Source organism: Watersipora subatra, chromosome 9 (genome assembly GCF_963576615.1).
Source record: "Watersipora subatra chromosome 9, tzWatSuba1.1, whole genome shotgun sequence".
Lineage (NCBI taxonomy): Eukaryota > Metazoa > Bryozoa > Gymnolaemata > Cheilostomatida > Watersiporidae > Watersipora > Watersipora subatra.
Genome location: NC_088716.1, coordinates 58,495,219 through 58,516,786, shown reverse-complemented (window position 1 = coordinate 58,516,786; position 21,568 = coordinate 58,495,219). Strand labels below are relative to the sequence as shown.

The following is a 21,568-nucleotide window of genomic DNA, read 5'->3' as shown; positions in this document are numbered from 1 at the left end:
GACTGGCAGAATGCTTCACAATTAAAATTGTCAAAACCTGATCGGAATTAAAATGCTCAAAATCAAGTGAAAGTGCGTTTATGATATCTATAGTTGCAAAGAAATCGACAGAATAGGAGCGCATAACTCTGCAACTTCAACGCAATAGCTGATATCACTATTAAGGCAGCCGAGTAACTTGTGACGTCCTTTCAGCACATATTTTTCTTCTGAGCGTTTTAACCGTGATCAAGTTTTATCAGCTTTAATTTCAAAAAACTCTGGCAGTCAGATCACCAAAAACACCAAAAACATTGCAAATGATAGAAAAATACTGATGCTTTCTGGTAAAAGTTTATCTTTAATGGTTAAACTACAGCTCGGACAGAACTCCTGATGTTGATTCCCACTGTAATTTAGTCATCAGTTTTGTTTTTCAATTTTTAGTTACAGCGGAAGCGCCACATAGGAAATGACATAGTAGCAATCGTGTTCCAAGAGGAGAGCACCCCATTCGTGCCCAACTCGATTGCATCACAATTTCTTCACGCATTTGTCATCATACAACCAGTAGAGGCGTGTACAGACAACACTAGATACAAAGTGAGTATCTCTGAGGCTTGTCTTACATAACGTGTTGCTAGGTCACTATCTATATTCATAAATGCAGGCTACGCGAATGGAACACAGGCATAAGAGGTATTTATGCTAATAAGGCAACTTGACAACTTGTTAATAAGGCAAGAGCGCCCTCATGTACGTACTTGAAGTCTCTTGAAGTACAACTCAGAATAATTTTTTAGGATATTTGAAGCAATGCACCCATCAAAGGTATAGAATGTAATGACAATACTGTCATATGTGATGAATAGTGTTCTATTTTTGTAATTTGTTACAAAGTAGAGGAGTCCATCAATAGCTATGCTACCTTGTCAGATATCATTAGGCTATCCTTATCAAGTGGATTGTTAGACATAGCACAACCTTTCCATCCGTTTAATGCTAATAGATTAAAACATGCTAGTCATGAAATAGGCATTTTGGATAGTTCTAGCATCTTCATGAAAAATAAATTTAAAAAGACAAGGAAATTTAAAAAAGAAATTTATTGCGAAGTAGGGACCTGTTTTAAACAAAAGTTGCTAATTCAACAGATAAGTGTAGCGGCAAGAACGGATGTTCCCAATTCATTCGGACCGATGCTGCCCAAGTCCAAACTCGTACGAAAGGATCAACTTCGGGAGTTTCTTCTAACAAAACTCCTAAATGCCGAGTATGCTTGCCATAATGCTCCACAATTCAAAGACAAAATGGTGAGTTTTATGAATCTTGCATTTTATAGCATTAACGTAACGCCATAGTTGACAGTCGGGAGTTCAACAGTCGATCATTGTCAGTGCAATCCTCTGTGGGGTTTATGTAGGAACGGACAAAACTAGCTTATTTAGCCGAACTTCATGAAGAGTTGCTAAAGATGACACTGGATTCCTGGTGTGGTTTACCTTCAGTGGCACAAGAAAAAGCTACCATCAATCTATTTGATTCATTCAAAAAGATCGCAGTGAAACGCATCAATGACACCACTTACAATACCAAACGCTCTACCTCCAGCACAACCTCCTCGGAGGGTTCAAAGACTCCAACTCAGGTAAACACTGATATTCATTCGGTCAGAGCTTGAAGTCAACTTGCTGGTTGTTAGAAACTAAGTCATGGGTTCTTGAACAACGTACAAGGAAAGAGTGATGAGACATGGAGTAATAAAGATACTAAATCAGTTCCTGTATTACTCCAACTGATCCTTATGCCGTGATCTCATCCACAAGCATTAATGACCATTAAGCTTGACTGCAGAATTGTACCCAATAGCGCAGAAACCTATTAAACAAACCTTAATACGGATTATAATAAATTTTGGAAAAGTTATAACTATAAATTATCTGCTTTAAAAAAGTTGGAAGATGAGCAGCAAATCTAGTTGCAAGATACACATATCATTATGATTACATTACTACTTAATTCTTATATCCGTTATTTAGGAACACAAGATCACCAAGTTACCGTACTCACACAAAAAGATGCACTCAGAAATTGTGATATCAAGCCATAGCGCTTCATGGGATCGTAACCCGTCTGCATACAATAAAACTTGGAATGAAAGTACGAGTCTGGCAAGCTACAGGTCTCGTGGTTCTTCTTACAAGTCTGACAGCAACAGCATGCGCTCAGACAGCAGCCCCAAAGACACCACCAGGTAAGATGCAACCCAAGGAACAATCGCTATAGCTGAGGCAGTACTTGACTATTGTATTTAAATTTTGGCTAAACCTTCGCTAATCAGAGTTTCTTAGCAAAGCATTTGAATAGTCGGCGTGTTAAAAACGTGAGCAAATGCTACATATTCACTGAGCTACTATTCATAAAGGCTGCCAACAAAATTAATCACTAATGCACTAATTACTAACATCTACGTAATCACGAGTGAGACTTAGCAGATCATTATCCTAAATAAAATCCTCACTCCACTTGGATTATCTCTTAATTGTGTTCTTCATTTTCACTGATTAGTTGTAATCCGAGTCCTCTGTAGCTTTCTGCTCCGACCAGAGAACTCTGGTCACACCCCTTTTTGTATGATGATGACTCAAATACAGAAATGAGTCACCAACTTGAGCTCAATCCATGATTCAAATTTCAGGGCATTCAAAAGCAACGGTCGATCAAGCTCTCCGACTTCATTAGGAAGCTTTGGTGTTGAAGACGATGATGGATTTCTCGCCCAAGAAATTGATTCCGACACAGGAGTGGTAAGTTTATCCTTAAATGACTTATACAGAGTCGCACTGATTTTTGAATATATTTTGTATCATGTGTTACATTCAACTCTGTACTTAAGATACAATGATGATTAAGGGTAACAGAATTTCCTGTTTTTGTATTAACTAGTTGTCAATATTCCAGCCTTCAAGTAACGCACATATGCTTAGTACCAGCAAGCATAGGTTATAATTAATTAGAATGCATCAGTTACAATAATCATTGTTCTAGCAGATATGTAATTTGTGTTTCTTTGTTATTGAAGGGCAGCATGTCACCAACTGAAACCCCACATGGGACATGGGAGACACGAATCAACGTCAGCAAGTCCTTCAACGGAAGCCCATCTCCATGCAGCAGATGCCCTAATTGCGACCCTGACCTAGATTACGTTGCACTACTTAAACGAGAAATTTTAGAGCTACGAAAATCCAAGTCACAATATTCAACCGAGTTACACGTAAGCCATTTCACTGTAAATTCAATGTCTCTGACAGTCCGGATTAAATGTGAGTAATCATTGCTACTAGCTACCAAAATCTATTTCTAGCATTATAATAATCTTATTATAGAACCTAAAAGCGGAGACACAGGAGTTGACGAAACGTGACAGGAACAACAGAACTGATTTGAAGGACAAAACTAAGCAGAACCTTAAACTTCAGCATCAGCTGGATGAACTTAAGAACCAGAACCAGTCATACCGCACAGAGCTGAGCAAGTTGCAGAAGGTAGTCGCAGGGATGTCTGGGGAGGAGATCGTCTAGTCTTTCTATTCATCTCATGTACACCGCTATACTCATTTTAACTGGTTGTTCGCAGTGCTATCGATTTAACTTAACATGGTGCTTTTGATGGTTCACAAATCTTTTATTTTAGACACAACCGATATACAAGCTATATTTTTATACTATTTTGTTTTTGCTATCCCGATACCTGTTCTTAGGTGAGCAGCTTTATGTATAATTATGTAGAAAGTGTACATATATTTTATTTATGAAAGAAAATCTTGCCAATGTTTTTGGCTGCCAGTTTTATCGATAGACGCTTCTACATATCATGAGATGGAATGCTAGGTCAATTTGATACCATATTTTACTGTTTTATAAGCTTTCATAGCTTTCTATCAGACACAAGAAAAGGGAGCAGTTCTTTACCTATTCATACCTTGAATGCTGCAAACTTTTTTCATGTGTTCTCGTATTTAGATAAACGCCGTTCTACTGGTATCTGGTGCAATATGTGGTATAGTAGTTAAAGATGTGTTGAACTTTTGTTTCTATGACGATGTCACGCGTTATGATGTATATATTTATTCACCACCGTAATTACCCCATTCAAATACACCATTTTTGACACAGTAATTGTACTTGACTATTCACTTACCATTAGTATTAAAACTTGAGCAGTTGAACCTCTAAGTATACACATCTGACAAGACAATAATGAAGAGCTCATTGTATATCTCTCAATGATATTTACACGTAAATATATACAAAAGTATAAACAAACAGTCATTACTGCTACCAAAAGCCGCTTCAATACAATCATGAATTGAATGAAGATTTAACATGATGGTTGAACCTTCAGATGTTAATAACTATCCGATGTCATATAGCACCCTCAATGGAGAACAATATAGCCTTAAATCATGAAGAGACACAGACTGAAGCTAGCCAGGTAGCAGAGGTACCACGCCCGCCACTATAAGCCTAAAAAAACTTAGAACATCAGCAAGCGACATGACTGAGTACATCCCTAGACAGAGGGTGGAGGGGGTGGTGGCACCAATGATGACTGTGAAGATGGAGGTGCCGGACTCGGTCCACCAGATGGAGGAGGAGGTGGCGGCATTCCTGGTGGCCTGTGTCCTACCCCTGCAACAAACATAGATACATATCTAAGGTACGACAATATAAAGCACCATCAGAGAATCATCCAGACATGCTCAGTTAGGCTCACCTACGCAGATATGGCTGTTAACATAATGCTTTCGGTTTGTTTGAACCCTCCGCTAGTAGGAAAGTACCATGCAAACGGATTAAGTGATAATATTTACATACCTCCTGGCGGTGGTGGTGGCCCTCTTGGATTCATGTGCGGAGGTGGTGGAGGGCCTCTCCAGCCTGGAGGTGGAGGACCTCGATTTCCTGCAGAGGAACAAAAATGATGAGGAGATAATTCATATTTGATTATAAAGCATAATTGAAGAGAGGAGAATATTCACACACGCATGCTTGTAATAGAGGGCTACAAGTGCTACAGGTAGTCAATCAGGTTACCATGACACCAAAATTATGCCTTCATATCCACCTAGGAAATTCTTCTAGTCACTCAGATATTACATATAAATATAAGCAGTAGATGAGAGAAAGTGTGGCGTGTCGGATATGAGCAGGTGCATATATTTAGGTATCAAGGTTGTTGGAATGTGTGAAAAAAAACTAATTATAAATTGTTGAGTAACAAAACATGTCACCGATCCACAAACTGACGAATCCCTGAATACAGAGGACTTTTGTTTCCTTCTACACGACCAACTAAATGAAATGACGCTATGTCAGTTATAACTACTTACAGAAAATGCAAAGACGCCTAATCCATATTTGACGTAAATATTTACCTGAGCTTAAGATAACTGGAAACGGAGAAGGAACATATTTTCTATGTGACAACAAGTTAGCTAATAGAGGTGATATCAGATGTGGCTACCTCTGAATAGACCATGATGAAAACTTGTAAAACCACCATCTACTTATGGTTCTTCTCAAATAGTCAGTGTAACAAATGCTTCCGCAGGCACATTGCAGGTCTGCAAGAGGTGTGTAAAGCCTGGTTCCCATAGACGTCGCAAAGCACCCGCGACAGCACTGCAGGCTATTGCGGTGAAATGTGAACCTACACGCCGGGCACCGCTGAGTACCGCCGGTAGTTGCCGGCGATCAACGCAAGAGTTTGGCGTTGTTCAACTTTGGCAAAAAGTCGAAGGCAAAGCCTTCCCAAAATGCACTGTACAGGTGAAGGTCACCATTATCGAAACGGCATGGCGAGCGAACATTTTATGTGATTATGCGATTATGTTTAGCGATGCAGCTTTATATGTGAACAGAAGCCGCCGAGCCTAGCGTTGCAAGCGTTTTGCTGCGCAAGTTACCGCCGGAGTGTCGCAATCGATATGAGAACCAGGCTTTAGGCAGTATGGCAGGTGTTAACAATTGGATCAGACTAGAATCACAGCAGAACTTGGGTTTAAGCAGTAATGACAGTTATGACCTTTCATATAAAACAGACAAAAGAGAATACCATTGCAGCACTTGGAGCCCTGCCACAAAAGTGATAATGGTAGCTGTTCGCAGCATCCTTTTAATCTTGATAAGCTGTAAGGCACTTTTTGTCACCGAGTCGAGGTTTTGTCACCATTTTCTGATATGATAATGCATTTAGACAGACACTGGTTGCCTAGACTGTAGTATTAAGTATTAAGAGTCACACGGATACTTGATTATAATTCCTATATTAAAATAAATCCTTAATTTCATGCGCAGCTGGCTGAGTTTTGCAACCAAATGAAAGCAGGAAGCCATTGCGCAAACCTTGTTCCCTTCTTCACAAGAACCCCTGATGAGCGAGCAAAGATGAAAACAAACCAACAGATTAGCGGTCTCTTCGTTATGCTGCATATTCATACCGAATCGGTAGAGACTTTTTGTAAAAGCTGAACAATTATAATAATATTTAACGAAAGTTAATCAGAATGCTTACTGAACCTATGCACATTATTTTACTTCTGGAACAATCGTTGATTATAAGGCAACGACAAACATTGATAGCCCAGCATCCCGGGGGATCTGTACGTGGGTTGAAATGATTTGCAATGCAGATATGGAGCTGACGCGTGGACAACCATCCACAGTAGACACGGGAAGTAGCTGTCAATAGATTTGTGACAGAGAAGCCTTCGTAGCACTGTGCTTTTACATTTAGCATCGTGTCTCATATACATGCAGAAACCTCTACCAGAAATTTCTGTAAATATTCAAAGTTTGCATTTCCCTTGTTTATACCCTCACATTTGACTAATAGCTTATTTGTGACTGAAGAATGCTATGGATATTTGCCAGCTGGCTGCAACTGTTAATATCATCGCCATAGCAACATTGTTAGTCAAACCGTGGTTGTCAGTTTGTTCTTAATGATTACGCTAACAACTTAAGCAGAACTCCTGATGTTGATTCCCACTGTAATTTAGTCATCAGTTTTGTTATTCAATTTTTAGTTACAATGGAAGCGCCACATAGGAAATGATATAGTAGCAATAGCAAATACTAGCCGAGAATTCACGTTTTTGAAACTAATTAATCCTTTGGGTTAAATCGAGCGAAGTAGTGATTCCACCATCACTAATATCCGGCACCCTGATAAATGCAATAATAATGTGATGACAACATTTTGCACAATAAAATAACGATATTTACAAAGTTGCTTGTCCTTAGTAACGAGAATGGATGCGGGCACAGGAATAACCTCAACACAGAAATACTCATCTCTGACGACTCAGAAAAAAGTCAAAACCTTCAGCTAGGCTCACACTAAGCTTGCATTAAAAGCTACACTTCGTATCATTTATTATAAGAGATGCTAATATTAGCCTTAGGTTGATAAATTGAGAAACTGGTTTACCATTAATTAAGACGACCATTTGCACACGATATATCGAAATAATCGAGATCATTTAACAATCGTACTAGTGAGCTGAGACAGTCTAGAGATCATGTTTTAATAGAGTGTTGATATTATAACGATTTGGGACACTTTATGAGCATGCTGAAATGTAGACTAGCACAAGTTCCAACCTAATAGAGATTATTGAATGATGAATGCGTAGACCTACTGAATAGCACAAACTATGAGTTGCAACAGATCTTGATGATATCTACATGTGGATATAAATTATATGGCTCCATATGCTGATTCAATTTATGTTTTGTCTAAATGTTTTATTTCACACATTGGGAAAGAGTGTTTTGACACATAGAGCTAGTGACTAACAATAGCAGTGAGCAAGATAATATCAAGGAGTCATCAAGTTGGACCTTTAAGATAAAGCTCGGACAGGTTCAAGGGGCACCGTAACAAGATGGATTGGCAATGGGTGATATTGACATGACAGTTCACAAGGTCTAATGGAAAGACTTTTGTACTTACCAAAATTTGGAGGGGGTGGAGGCATCATGGAGTTAGGAGGTCTCATCCCGGGTGGAACTGGCGGAGGTCTCATGCCTGTAGGAGGTGGGGCTCGCCAGCCTGGTGGTGGCCTCATCCCGGGTGGCGGAGCTTGCCAATTAGGTGGGGGAGGCATCCTTTGCTCAGCACCCGAAGGTGGCGGTGGGGGACCGCTGGGTACAGTGCCAGGCGCGCCTGGATAAAAGGGAAAAGCACTAAAAAACCTTGTCAAGGTCTCAATTAATAGCTAGTAGCTACGCAGACTACCAGCATTACGATCCTTACCTCCGGTGAGCCCGGTAAAAGCTGTCTACAATATGCGGAGAACTAGTAAATGCACTGAAAACTTGGTGCAAAATTACATTTGTGTCACAATTTTATAGGGGTCTGCATTCAGTGTAAGCTATATATGCGGATGAGTCAGCGTTGGTGTCATGAGGGATGAGTCAGCGTTGGTGTCATGAGGGGAAACTGAGGGCTGTTACATGTACACTAGTGTTGCACGCTACAAATTTTTGAGCTTCGAAATTGTGGTGTTGATCGTAGGAATGAGGAGGACATATTTACATGATACGCGGGAGTGGTCGCACAACTCCCAATTGTTCGTAGCTGACGAGTTTACATGCTACGAAGAAATTGTCGCACAACTTCGCGCTTTCTATATTAGCCTGTTGCGCTTTTAGCTTCAGCATGGCGCATATTTTATACCTGGGCTGACACTATTATAATGCCTCCAAGGTCAAATGTCGAAACGTGTGGGAAATTTTCTTTCAAATTCGGAGTTATCACCGTATATTCTGATCACTAAATCTAATTAGCTATGCTTGCACTTGAACTATTTATCACTATACTATTTTCAACAGCAACAGCATTTTCTTCTACAGCACTAGTCTTCAACAGCATTTAAACTTCTTGGATTTCATTCAGTATAGAGAAGAGGAAGGTGTTTTAAAACTGGTAAATATTTGTGTTTTGACATTTTTAAATAATCGTGTTTTAAAATATTTTTAAACTGAGCTGTGTGGTGATGCTGTAAGGACGTCACCAATGAAGACAATGAAAATCCAACCTCTGACCGCAAAGATTTGTGCAATAATACGAATATTGATGTTTACATCATACGCAGTACCTCATTGTTAATATGATGTTTTTAAAAATACCCCCTTGATTCAGAGGTTTAAATCGCTTCGAAAAATTTAATTTGCGACATTTGAAACCATTTGCATGCTACAAAGATGAACAACGTAACAAAAATTAGTAGCATGTGACACTAGTAATACATGTATATCACTAGGGAGACTGATTCTTCTTAAAGGTTGACTTGCAACAAAATTCACATTACAGTTATTTGGTATCAAAAGATTCACCATGTCTTACTCTGTTGTGTTGTAGGTGCCAAATATGTGGAAGTGTGATTACAAACTCTTAAAAGCTCAAAAACGAAAAGCCGCCGTAGATTGGAATCTGTTTATTTCTCTGACGTAGTCATGAAATTTGGTTATTGTCTTGTCACGTGATGTTCTCATGTGAATTGAAAGGCCAATAAAAAGCTCAATATGAAACTTCTCGTAGCACTAGTTTATGACAAACACTTCAGGTTTTACCAAAGACCCTGTATCAAATGTAGATGCTCGCTACTTTACAGTTTTGTTTCGGTTTGGTCTAATCAGCAAGTCGTAATCTGATCATGTGACCCAATACTTCGCAAATAATTTCTGCAGCACTTTTCGATTATCACAAGTGGCCAACAGGCTCGTCATGATTATCAGACAATGATATGTACTCTTTCAAGCTAAAGCTAAAAAATTAAACGAATTTTTTACGGTAAGTTATAAGATATCACTGCTAAAAGTGACAGCATTACAATGACGATAAAACAGACGCGTAAGAACAATAGACATGGCTTTATTGAATGCGTGAAATATGTTTGTGAAAATATTTCGACGAATAAGGTTGCATGAAAGTGTAAACAGGTATAAGTGTAAAGGTATATCACTAGAGTGACTGGGTCTTGTTTGGTATATCCCTAGAGACTGGGTCCTGTTACGTATATCACTAGATAGACTGGGTCTTGTTAGGTATATCGCTAGAGTGACTGGGTCTTGTTAAGTATATCACTAGAGAGACTGGGTCTTGTTAGGTATATCACTAGAGTGACAGGGTCTTGTTAAGTATATCACTAGAGAGAGTGAGTCTTGTTTGGTATATCACTAGAGTGACTGGGTCTTGTTAGGTATATCATTTTTAACTATTGACCACGACTTACACTGCCTTGAGTCAATCTTTACCCTTACAATATTGCCAACTGTGCTTTGAATATTCTAACTTTAATATTACGAGATTTTTGAAAGCTGCTGTTTTCACTGGCAGCGAACACATCTTTAGTGCACTAATGCACTTGGTTTGATCGTAGAGATGTGTATCTAGATGCAAGATATGAATCCACAGACCAGCCTAGTTCGATTCAACTAAGTTCTTATTATAACAAAACTTTTAAATTATATTGCTTTTATATAAAATCAGCTGGAAGTCCAACAACCTACAGTAAAAAATGTTTTTACTGAATTAATATCTCCATTAGACGATATTTAACCTGCAGAGGTCATCAGGTCATGGAAACTCACAGAAACTTTGAAATCTTGACTCAAACGAACCTGAGGGATAATCTCACACTTGAAGCTGACTATATTGTATAATATAGTACTATTTATATATTGTTACTCATCACTTGGCCTTTACCACTGACTGCTTAATCAACTGAGACACAGTGAGTTACAACTTGAATATTTGCGGAGGAAGTCAAAAGGCAGAAAAGAAAATTTGTTAATGTGGAACAAACACAGTATAAGTTATATAGAAAGAAAATGACAGTGATATGATAGTTCTTTACAAACTACACCTACGAACTTGGCTAGTAGGGTGAATAAGCCACAAGATTTAACATATCAAAAAGAAAAAAACCACGAGTTTTAAAAATACGGTAATTATCGGGGAGATCCACCATAAAAAAGCGTTTAGTAAAGGTATTAATCAGCCATTACCAATGTTTGGTAGCCGAACCCACCTACCCTGGACATACGCTTCACAGGGAAAGTTTACCATAGCAGGCCACCGAATATTCTCTATAATTAAGCTCTTGCACAAAATAAATTTCATTTACGCAAAGGAAATACCACACTACGGGTGAGACATGGTCTGTAGAGCGAGTCACCACAAAATGCAGCCATCAGCCAACGAGTGAGTCATCACCACTATTAAATTATTATAGATCAGCTGGATGAGTGTAGGCGATGTGAACTTTGCTCCTGCAGTTTCAGATGGCTGGTTTCATTCAGCGCGTGCAATAGCCTTGGTTTACTCACCGCCTGGCTCTATACTCCCAGCCAACAGAGGAATGCTGACTGCACAAGGTATAATCGCCATATTAACACAAAATTTCTGCAGGACCGTCAAATGTACAAATAATTTCTAATAAACTGTTTATAGAATGCCATAGTATAATCAGAAACACTGCACTTTTACCTGTCTGATTGACAAGCAGCCAATAAGAACTGCTGTTAAATTGAAGGGGTGTTAATATTTAGGAATACAAATTTGAAACTTAATTTACTCAACAAGAGAAATGCTTATTGTAACCCTGTTAGTATGAGGGCATCCTACACCAGTCTTTGTCCCATACCTTTAGATCACAAAACCTAACTCTGTCTTTACATAATTACAAAGAGGTACATGCAGGAGTGTTTAGTTGTGGCCTGTAGGTCGCTAAGTGTGACCAGAATATCCTGTGGTGTTATCTCAGCTTTCTGCTGGTATATTTGGGTATTATGCGCTCCAATAGATGATCATTTTAGTGCATTCATCTAAGGCTCTAAGCACATTCCTAGTTCAGATACTAGCATAGCGTACTTTATGAATATTTGTTTTCTTGCTCATAATGTAGATATGATTGCCACATAAAATTGGTAGCTTTATTTGCCTCATTGCAAGCGTTTTCTGTCAGTGTGACAGCGCAGCAAACTCACTCAAGCACTTTGTGAGACTCATTACAAGACAACTTTAGTTTATCAGGAGTAATTTTCTGGGGTACCATTTATAATCATTCGTCATGTGTATGCCAGTCGATGACAAATCAACATCATTACGGTTACGCAGTTGATTATCTACTCAACTGCATAACTAAAACAATGTATTACTACGAGTGACCGATTGCCTCTTTTTAAACCTTATTTAAGATAACGTAGTTCTTGTCACCCAAACGAATCCTCCTCTGAACATACCTGTAGATATTGGGTCATTGTTATAGAGTCAAATTCTTAGGGTGCATATTGCTAAGCAATTGAAATACATAACAGCAACACATAATACGCAGACCGAGGAAAGTCAACTTATAATTAGTTTTAGTACTAATCGAAATATGAAAAGTTAATACTGTATGCAGTAGTAAAATTCTTGTCACCACCTTCAAAATAAGAAAGCTCCCAATAATCCTTCAGAGAAACCACAAACAAGATGCATGGGCGTATGTTAACTTCCTCAAAACAGTAAATATTCTGTGAATTATGAGCAACCAAAACTTTCAACCAACCTGGAGGTGCATTGAAGTTAGGCGGGGCAGGAGGAGGACCTCCTGGAAACCCTGGAGGTGGAGGCATTCCTGGCGGCCTCATTCCTGCAACAGACATGATATACTCTGCAACTCCAACACAGATCAACGAGTCTTAAACACTCTGTATACCCTAAATACACAGTGTTATAGAATAAAACAGCCCTAGGTTTCAGCAGGCCGATAAATAACTTTTCGTGAATTGCTTTCGAACCGAGAACCAAAATTTGGCAGAATAAAACTAAGAGTTGTCGATCAACAGATTCACAGAAACTCAGGTACCAGATAACATCCACTGCTGTTAGTATAGTTTAGTGCAAACTTGTGTAACGTAATAGGAGGCAGCTAAAAACATAAACGTAACTGAAACTCGATGAAAACAAATTTTACAAACCCGTGTTTGAACAATTCCCTATTTAAAAACTAAGATATTAAACTGTAAGTGAGCGGTGTGGTGTCTGAATGGTCTAAAATAGTGATAGATTATATCGCTGTTTTGATCCACTCTAAAAAGAAAAGTGAAAATAAAGGCAACCATTTAAAATTATGCAGTACTTAGTGGGGTCAGCCAATGAGGTCAGGGCAAAGTAAAACTCCTTGGCAATTCTCAAATATAAAAGGAAAGTTTTATGAATGAATTCTTCCAGCTCGTAACTCTTTCAATAAATTTAAAAATCTCACTAAACTTTTATGAAGCCTTTTCTACAACACATATGATAGTGAAACTCAGATAACTCAAACTTCACGGGACCAAGCGAAAGTGTTAAAGTTATCAGAGCGTTCAAGCTATCAGAGCACTGTCACAAGTCCACGTATTTATCAGTAGATACATGTACATATACAAAATTTATATAAATCAAAAGCACAGATTACTTGTTGCAAGTTAAAGGGCCTCTCACATGAAATTATTTTATCAGAAGGTATAGATATTTTTCTATCACTTGAGATTTGTTTGTTATTTCAAGGTGATGTGACTGCCAGGAGGTTTTCAGGTTAAAATTGACAAAACTTGATCGCAATTAAAATGCTCAGAAGAAAGACATCTTTTTCTCCTGAGCGTTTTAACCACGATCAATTTTGCCAATTTTACTTTAGGTTTATTCGCGGTTACCTCGTTTTCCTTGCTTTCAAATGGCCATCGCAAAGTGGATGTTTGGTAAAATTTAATTTTTTGCAAACCTTTAGAAAAGTCGTAAACAAAAATATTTTGTCGATGATGGTAATGACGCCTAAGAACTACTAAAAGTTGATGTTTATCTCTATGGCTGGGAATAAAGTAATATTGTAAAGTGATAACAACCTTCTCGGTTGCTGTTGGGCAAAAACTGTTCGAGTTAATGATGTTGAGTTATCAAAAGCAATTTATCACTGCGTGGGAACGGACCAAAAAGATCCATTCGAGTTAACCACGTGTGTGAGTTATCCCAGTTTGACTGTATATACAAAACCCAAAAACAAACGGTGCATACACACAGCCCTACAGTACATGGACGTAATTTAAAGTGCAGGAAATAGCTAGGTTCAGGGTTTTGAACTGCAGAACTGTTTGGTGAATCTTCTAATGTAGCCTGATGACTCATAGCATTACTATGTACCAGCATTTAATCAAAAATTGGCAAATGTATAAGATGAGCATTATTGGAATAAAAAAGAAGACGTGAAAATAATACTCAACATTGTTTTAAATGAATAAAAATGACAAGTAGAAACAAATTAGAGCATAATATTATTCACGAACAACCACTCCACAGCCTTTAACTGACCACAGCAGTTTTAAGGAAGCAAAATTCATTAAATTCATCCACTTTTTGTCCAATCAGTTATTTAAGGAGAGATGAGTAGGTGGCCATAAGAGAATGTAGGGCTGAACTCGACAAGAATCAGAAATACAGTAGGAGCCATACATGAGTCAGCAGATCCAACTGGTGGTGATTTCATTGCATATTCAACTGGCTAACACCATTTCCTGCCATAGAACTACCCATGCGTAGGTGGTAGGACATGTTTGGAATGATTTATTCCTCGCATTTAGTTGATGGCTCACTAGAATTGATGCGGTTCAAATGTGAATAGTGTTGCTGTTGCAATATTTTAGGAAGAAAAAATTGTAAAAAGCATTCGCTTCAAGTCCCTCATACTCCCATTGTCTGATTCCTATCCTTTTTATAGGGTTAGCTCAAGCTGATGAATTCAGATGATTCGTCTGCAGGACATAATTCAAAATTTTTATATTCAGATGAATGACACATTTGGGATGACTGGCAACACGGCTGGTGAGTCAGCAGTACAGTGGAGGGCAAGGGGTCTGAGTGACAAAGGGCAAGGGGACTGAGTGGCGGAGGGCAAGGGGACTGAGTGGCGAAGGGCAAGGGAACTGAGTGGCAGAGGTCAAGGGGACTGAGTGGTGGACGGCAAGGGGACTGAGTGGTGGAGGGCAAGGGGACTATGAGTGGTGGAGGGCAAGGGGACTACGAGTGGTGGAGGGCAAGGGAACTGAGTGGCAGAGGTCAAGGGGACTGAGTGGTGGAGGGCAAGGAGACTGAGTGGTGGAGGGCAAGGGGACTATGAGTGGTGGAGGGTAGGGGGACTAAGAGTGGCAGAGGTTAAGGGGACTAAGAGTGGCAGAGGTCAAGGAAACTATGAGTGGCGGAGGGCAAGGGGACTATGAGTGGCGGATGGCAAGAGGACTATGAGTGGCTAGCAAACTGAAGGAGAGTCAGCACATTGAGTGACAGCCTAGAGATGGCTAATCTTTGACTCCGTATGATCTAAGAACTCAAGTAGAAAGCGCTGCCCGACACTGCCCGACATGCCACTCAACGAGAGATGACCAAGTTCAGAAGTGAGGAACTTTGAAATCCAAGTCCCACCAGTGAAAGTTATCATTAATAAGACCAAGATTGGTCACTATCCTAAGATGCTCCAAAGCAGTGACTAAATGAACCATTGTTTCACCGCAAAAGTTTAAGAAAGATTAAGCGCCGAGACATTAACATTTTCTCATCAGCATTACATAAAGGTTAGTGTAGATTTACATATTTCAGAGTATTAGAAGATTTGCAGATGAAACCACACAGGATTTTGAAGACATAAAATACAGAACTTTCCAGAAGGAGAGAACAATGATGACCCATTAGAATAGTCCATTCTTATCTTCATGACGATGCTTTAGCCATGCGCGATTGCAGACAGTACGTCTAAGCTTTAAGTAGACCACAGATATGCACACTATTATAATTAAATATCTTTTAATATATATAACATCACTAGCTGTGCCTCCCGGCAATCATATACAGCTAATACAAATAATGTACAAACATGCCAAATGCAGAAAAATTTCATAGAAACCATTTCACCAGTAATCCATACAACTTAGTGAACTTAGCCAACTTAGCTCTGAATGCCTTTATGAATCCTCAGTCAATGATAGGCAACCAAGAGAAAAGTGTAATACTATTGCAACTGCCTGTTTTCCTTGCTTAATATTTGAAAGAAAACAAAACTAAAGTTCTATTAATAAAAATTAACCCAAATGAAAACGCTACGAGAAGCTTTAAAATTTACTATCGACTACAAACAGCAACAAATAATTGTACTTCGGGTAAACTTGAGAAATTTAAAATGTGCATCTAAAACATCAGGAGTGATGAAAGTAGCACCTGCTAGAAAGCAAGGAAATGTAGGTAAAATTGTGTAAATACATGGTTAATGGTGCTTTCAGATTCTACAGGTCATTCTATAGATTCAGGTCTTGTCATAAAAAAACGCATTGACCCACTACTCATGGTACAACATTTACATCTTGTAGGTTAGTGTGCTATCCAAATAACATCTATCATCATGTAGATACTATATTGGAGCCGGTGAATTGTCCAAACATTGATATGAATACGATATTAGCGATTTAATGCACAAGTATTCAATATTTACAATTTGGTAGCTGTTCCATGCTATACTAAAATTTCAATTGAAAAATCTAAGACTTATACAAAAATGTTTGCGGTGATAACCAGATATGTGGTAGTTTATAAACGCTTGCAGGCGATCTGAAACTATATACAAGTGGTAGAGTTTATAAACGCTTGCAGGCGATCTGAAACTATATATAAGTGGTAGAGTTTATTAACGCTTGCAGGTGAACTGAAACTATATATAAGTGGTAGAGTTTATTAACGCTTGCAGGTGAACTGAAACTATATATAAGTGGTAGAGTTTATGAACGCTTGCAGGTGAACTGAAACCATATACAAGTGGTAGAATTTATGAACGCTTGCAGGTGAACTGAAACTATATACAAGTGGTAGAGTTTATGAACGCTTCCAGGTAACCTGAAACTATATACAAGCGGTAGAATTTATGAACGCTTGCAGGTGAACTGAAACTATATACAAGTGGTAGAGTTTATGAACGCTTGCAGGTGAACTGAAACTATATAGCCTACAAGTGATAGAATTTATGAACGCTTGCAGGCGATCTGAAACTATATAGCCTACAAGTGATAGAATTTATGAACGCTTGCAGGCGATCTGAAACTATATAGCCTACAAGTGGTAGAGTTTATGAACGCTTGCAGGTGAGCTGAAACTATATACAAGTGGTAGAGTTTATGAACGCTTGCAGGTGAACTGAAACTATATATAAGTGGTAGAGTTTATGAACGCTTGCAGGTGAACTGAAACTATATACAAGTGGTAGAGTTTATGAACGCTTGCAGGTGAGCTGAAACTATATACAAGTGGTAGAGTTTATGAACGCTTGCAGGTGAACTGAAACTACATACAAGTGGTAGAGTTTATGAACGCTTGCAGGTGAGCTGAAACTATATACAAGTGGTAGAGTTTATGAACGCTTGCAGGTGAACTGAAACCATATACAAGTGGTAGAATTTATGAACGCTTGCAGGTGAACTGAAACTATATAGCCTACAAGTGATAGAATTTATGAACGCTTGCAGGTGAGCTGAAACTATATACAAGTGGTAGAGTTTATGAACGCTTGCAGGTGAACTGAAACTATATACAAGTGGTAGAATTTATGAACGCTTGCAGGTGAACTGAAACTATATATAAGTGGTAGAGTTTATGAACGCTTGCAGGTGAACTGAAACTATATATAAGTGGTAGAGTTTATGAACGCTTGCAGGTGAACTGAAACCATATACAAGTGGTAGAATTTATGAACGCTTGCAGGTGAACTGAAACTATATACAAGTGGTAGAGTTTATGAACGCTTCCAGGTAACCTGAAACTATATACAAGTGGTAGAGTTTATTAACGGTTGCAGGTGAACTGAAACTATATACAAGTGGTAGAGTTTATCAACGCTCGCAGATGAACTGAAACTATATACAAGTGGTAGAGTTTATCAACGCTCGCAGGTGAACTGAAACTAATGAAATTGAGAATATAAACATACCAGACAAAGGAATAGAGAAAATATGATTAGATTTCATTCGGTTTGAACCTAAAATGCTAGTAGCTATGGCAGTAGTGATAAATCCCAGATCCCAGATCTACCCGAATCTGGGATTTCCTGTTAGCTGATGTTATTCAAGCATCTGCTCACAATAATAGTTGCTCACATACCCTTTTCAAGGCTCTTAAAATATTCATGAATAAATTATATTCGCAACTACATAAACGACGTAGTATTCAAATGGTATCGATGACATTTTTTCAGATTGTTGCGGTGTACGTGTATGGAGCTCAAAGCGCACTTAACCTCTAGGTTTACACTATTTATATTTCTGCAGTTTGCCAACAGATCATGAGCTGACACAGTGCTAGCGTATGCGTCAGAAAATATGATGCACTGCGACAAGCTTTAAAAACAAATTTGAAGCTATTTTCTGTATATCAAATGTGCATTTGTTACATTTTGACAGCTTGGCATCATCTTTTAAAAAGTTGGTAAACAATAAAAAGTTAAATTTTATTTGTGGCGGTTGGATGGTAAGAGTGGCCCTTAAAACAACAACAGACTTCTTGTGCTCAAGAATATCCCGAGTGAGTGCACAGGAAGTTCCACTTCCAATTGACCTTTTCCATCTAAAGGCCAGGGGAAAAACAGAGCCTGAATAGTCATGCAGTGGGTCTAAGAGTGTCATAACATATGCGTAAACAAAACACTCCCAAAGCTCTGACTCAAACTGTAACAAAGAAGGGGTAGAACAGTGGCTTAAGACTTGTGGGTAGCGACAAAGAGTTACTACTACCAGGAATACAATATGGTTCACTTTTGAAAAACAAACGACCTCTTATATAAGATACGATCTTTAACTTGTTCATAAGATACAAAGCATGTCGTGGCAACATATCAGTCACAGGAGGTGGGTCAGGCTACAGAAAAGACTTGATATTGGAAATTTGAACCAACTTTTGTGGAAGTTTTGACACCAATTTGCAATGATGCAATATTAAATTATGGAAAACACTCCTCAAACTATCAAAACACGGATTCAAGGAAACAGGAATAATGAATTTCATAAGCACTAAATAGCATGAGCCAGAGAGGAAATTAAAAGAGATATATGACAGGGTCTGACTCGGCACAATTGGTTTAACTGACGAAGCCTGTAGCAGGATCTGATCAAATGCAACAGGTTTGGTACGAGCTCTGCGAAGATGTTGCATTCCATGTCAGCCAGTCACCTGGTTCTCACTTCATTTGGTGGGAAATAGTTTACCGCTGGATGCTTGAACAGTACGACATGTGACACCATGACAGAGGTGATGGGCTATAACAGTGCTTACCAACTGTATCAATGCGTAGGCAACTATTTAACAAATACCTTTACTAATTACAACATATCCATTTACAAGCTTGCTTTCTCCAGTGTTGCCGACGAATGGCTGATGCAAGCTCTTACCGTACAATGTACGACGAACCGACAACAAAGCTTTGAGAGAGTTGAACAACCTGATGACTGACCTAGGTACAGATAAAGATGGCGCACGCGTGGTGGATGTTTTACAGAAGCAACAATTGTGCTAGGTCCAAAATAGTAAGCCAAATAGGGAGAGTTGGCAAATGCAAGTTATAAACATTAACTTATAACTTGCGTTTGCCAACATCGCATTGTAACTGTTTAGCATTAAAAAGGCTTACTAGCTAAAGAGTTGATGTTCATGTAGTACACGAGAGAGGATAAACTATAGCCCAACCTGGTGGTGGGAAGGCTCCTGGAGGAGGTGGTGGTGCGGACATGCCCGGTGCAGGAGGTGGCATGTTCATAGGTGGTGCACCCGGTGGCGCGCCGGGAGGTGGGCCTGAAGGCATACCACCAGAAGGTGCACCCGGTTCTGTAGGAGGGGCTGGAGCATCGGCAAACAGCTGGTGGGGTCGGTCAGTTTGAGCAAGCGGATTCTGAGCAGCCAGTAACCTCTCTATTAACAGATACGTATGATGTATTAAACACAGTAATACGGGTTAACCTTGATGTATCAAAGAGATATAATTAACTTACAGACCAGAATGTCGACAAAAAGAACACAAAGGAGTTACCCACTCAGACACAATGAACAGAAAACTACCATTGATTTGCCCATCAATAGAACTGATTTGAGAGATTTCTTATTAAAAGTAACCTTCAAGTTACAAACTGCATCCACACTTTACAGCCTTACAGTAGTGAAATTTGAGTATGTAAAAGTATTGTTAACAATGGCTACATATTTTGATATCAATAGCAATTCATGATATGCCATGTGAGAAATGATACGAAAGAATTGCTTCAGCCCCTCAAGGTGTGGTCTCGTCTTATGTGTGCTCAACTTCCATAGCATATAGAGTGACATATAAAGTAACAATGGAAAAACTACTGTATCTAATGGCAAGCAATCGATCAGCTTTCGGTCAAAAAATAATAGCAGGGGCTGCATCCAAACATGAGACCGGTTTAAATGAAAAAAAAAACGATGATTGTTCTTTTTATTGCAAGCTTTTTCAGAAATACTAGGAGCTGTAATATATAGGCCAGTGCTGTACAAGTCTTACCACTGACTAATAATAACATAACTGCTTCCTTAAAGGTTGACTTGCAACAAAATTCACATTACAGTTATTTGGTATCAAAGAATTCACCATGTCTTACTCTGTTGTGTTGTAGGTGCAAAATATGTGGAAATGTGATTACAAGCTTTTAAAAGCTCAAAAACGAAAAGCCGCCGTAGATTGGAATCTGTTTATTTTTCTGACGTAGTCATGACAGTTTGGTTATTGTCTTGTCACGTGATGTTATCACGTGAATTGAAAGGCCAATAAAAAGCTCAATATAAACTTATCGTAGCACTAGTTTATGACAAACACTTCAGGTTTTACCGAAGACCCCGTATCAAATATAGATGCTCGCTACTTTACAGTTTTGTTTCAGTTTGGTCTAATCGGCAAGTCGTAATCTGATCATGTGATCCAATACTTCGAAAATAATTTTTGCAGCACTTTTCGATTATCACAGGTGACCAACAGGCTCGTCATGATTATCAGACAATGAAATGTACTCCTTCGAGGTAAGGTTAAAAAATTAAATGAATTTTTACTGGAGGTTATAAGATATTACTGCTAAAAGTGACAGCATTACAATGATGATGAAATAGACGCGTAAGGGCAATAGACATGGTTTTATTGAATGCGTGAAGTATATTCGTGAAAATATTTCGACGAATAAGGTTGCGTGAAAGTGTAAACAGAAATCATCTACCACAACTACGTCACATTTGAACCGTTTTAGAAAGAGAATCCAAACTACGGCAGTCTCGTGTGGCTGCGATTAATTGTTCGTTTTTGAGCTTTTAAGAGCTTGTAATCACATTCCCACATATTTTGCACCTACAACACAACAGAGTAAGATGTGGTGAATCTTTTGATATCAAATAACTGTAATGAGAATTTTGTTGCAAGTCAACCTTTAAAACTGGGTTTAGTTGAGCCAGAGAACTAGGAAATATC

General features: G+C 38.7%; 2 protein-coding genes across 7 annotated transcripts in view; one reads left to right on the top strand and one right to left on the bottom strand.

Annotated features, from left to right (window-relative positions):
• The window catches only part of LOC137403699 (rap1 GTPase-activating protein 1-like), a 53,421-nt gene extending 49,261 nt beyond the window's left edge, over positions 1-4,160 (top strand). For all 6 annotated transcript variants that reach the window (XM_068089711.1, XM_068089706.1, XM_068089707.1 and 3 more), the window contains 7 exons: positions 427-582; positions 1,134-1,292; positions 1,403-1,627; positions 2,019-2,233; positions 2,678-2,786; positions 3,062-3,256; positions 3,369-4,160. In XM_068089711.1, coding sequence (XP_067945812.1) covers positions 427-582; positions 1,134-1,292; positions 1,403-1,627; positions 2,019-2,233; positions 2,678-2,786; positions 3,062-3,256; positions 3,369-3,563 — 1,254 coding nt within the window. In that variant the 3' untranslated portion in view covers positions 3,564-4,160. The remainder of the gene's footprint in view (positions 1-426; positions 583-1,133; positions 1,293-1,402; positions 1,628-2,018; positions 2,234-2,677; positions 2,787-3,061; positions 3,257-3,368) is intronic.
• A 90-nt stretch (positions 4,161-4,250) lies between these two features.
• Positions 4,251-21,568, bottom strand: part of LOC137403700 (splicing factor 3B subunit 4-like) — a 28,955-nt gene continuing 11,637 nt past the window's right edge. The window contains exons 6-10 of the mRNA XM_068089713.1: positions 19,786-20,007; positions 12,605-12,688; positions 8,002-8,214; positions 4,860-4,946; positions 4,251-4,673 (exon numbers count right to left, since the gene is read on the bottom strand). Of these exons, the coding sequence (XP_067945814.1) occupies positions 4,555-4,673; positions 4,860-4,946; positions 8,002-8,214; positions 12,605-12,688; positions 19,786-20,007 (725 nt within the window). The 3' untranslated portion in view covers positions 4,251-4,554. The remainder of the gene's footprint in view (positions 4,674-4,859; positions 4,947-8,001; positions 8,215-12,604; positions 12,689-19,785; positions 20,008-21,568) is intronic.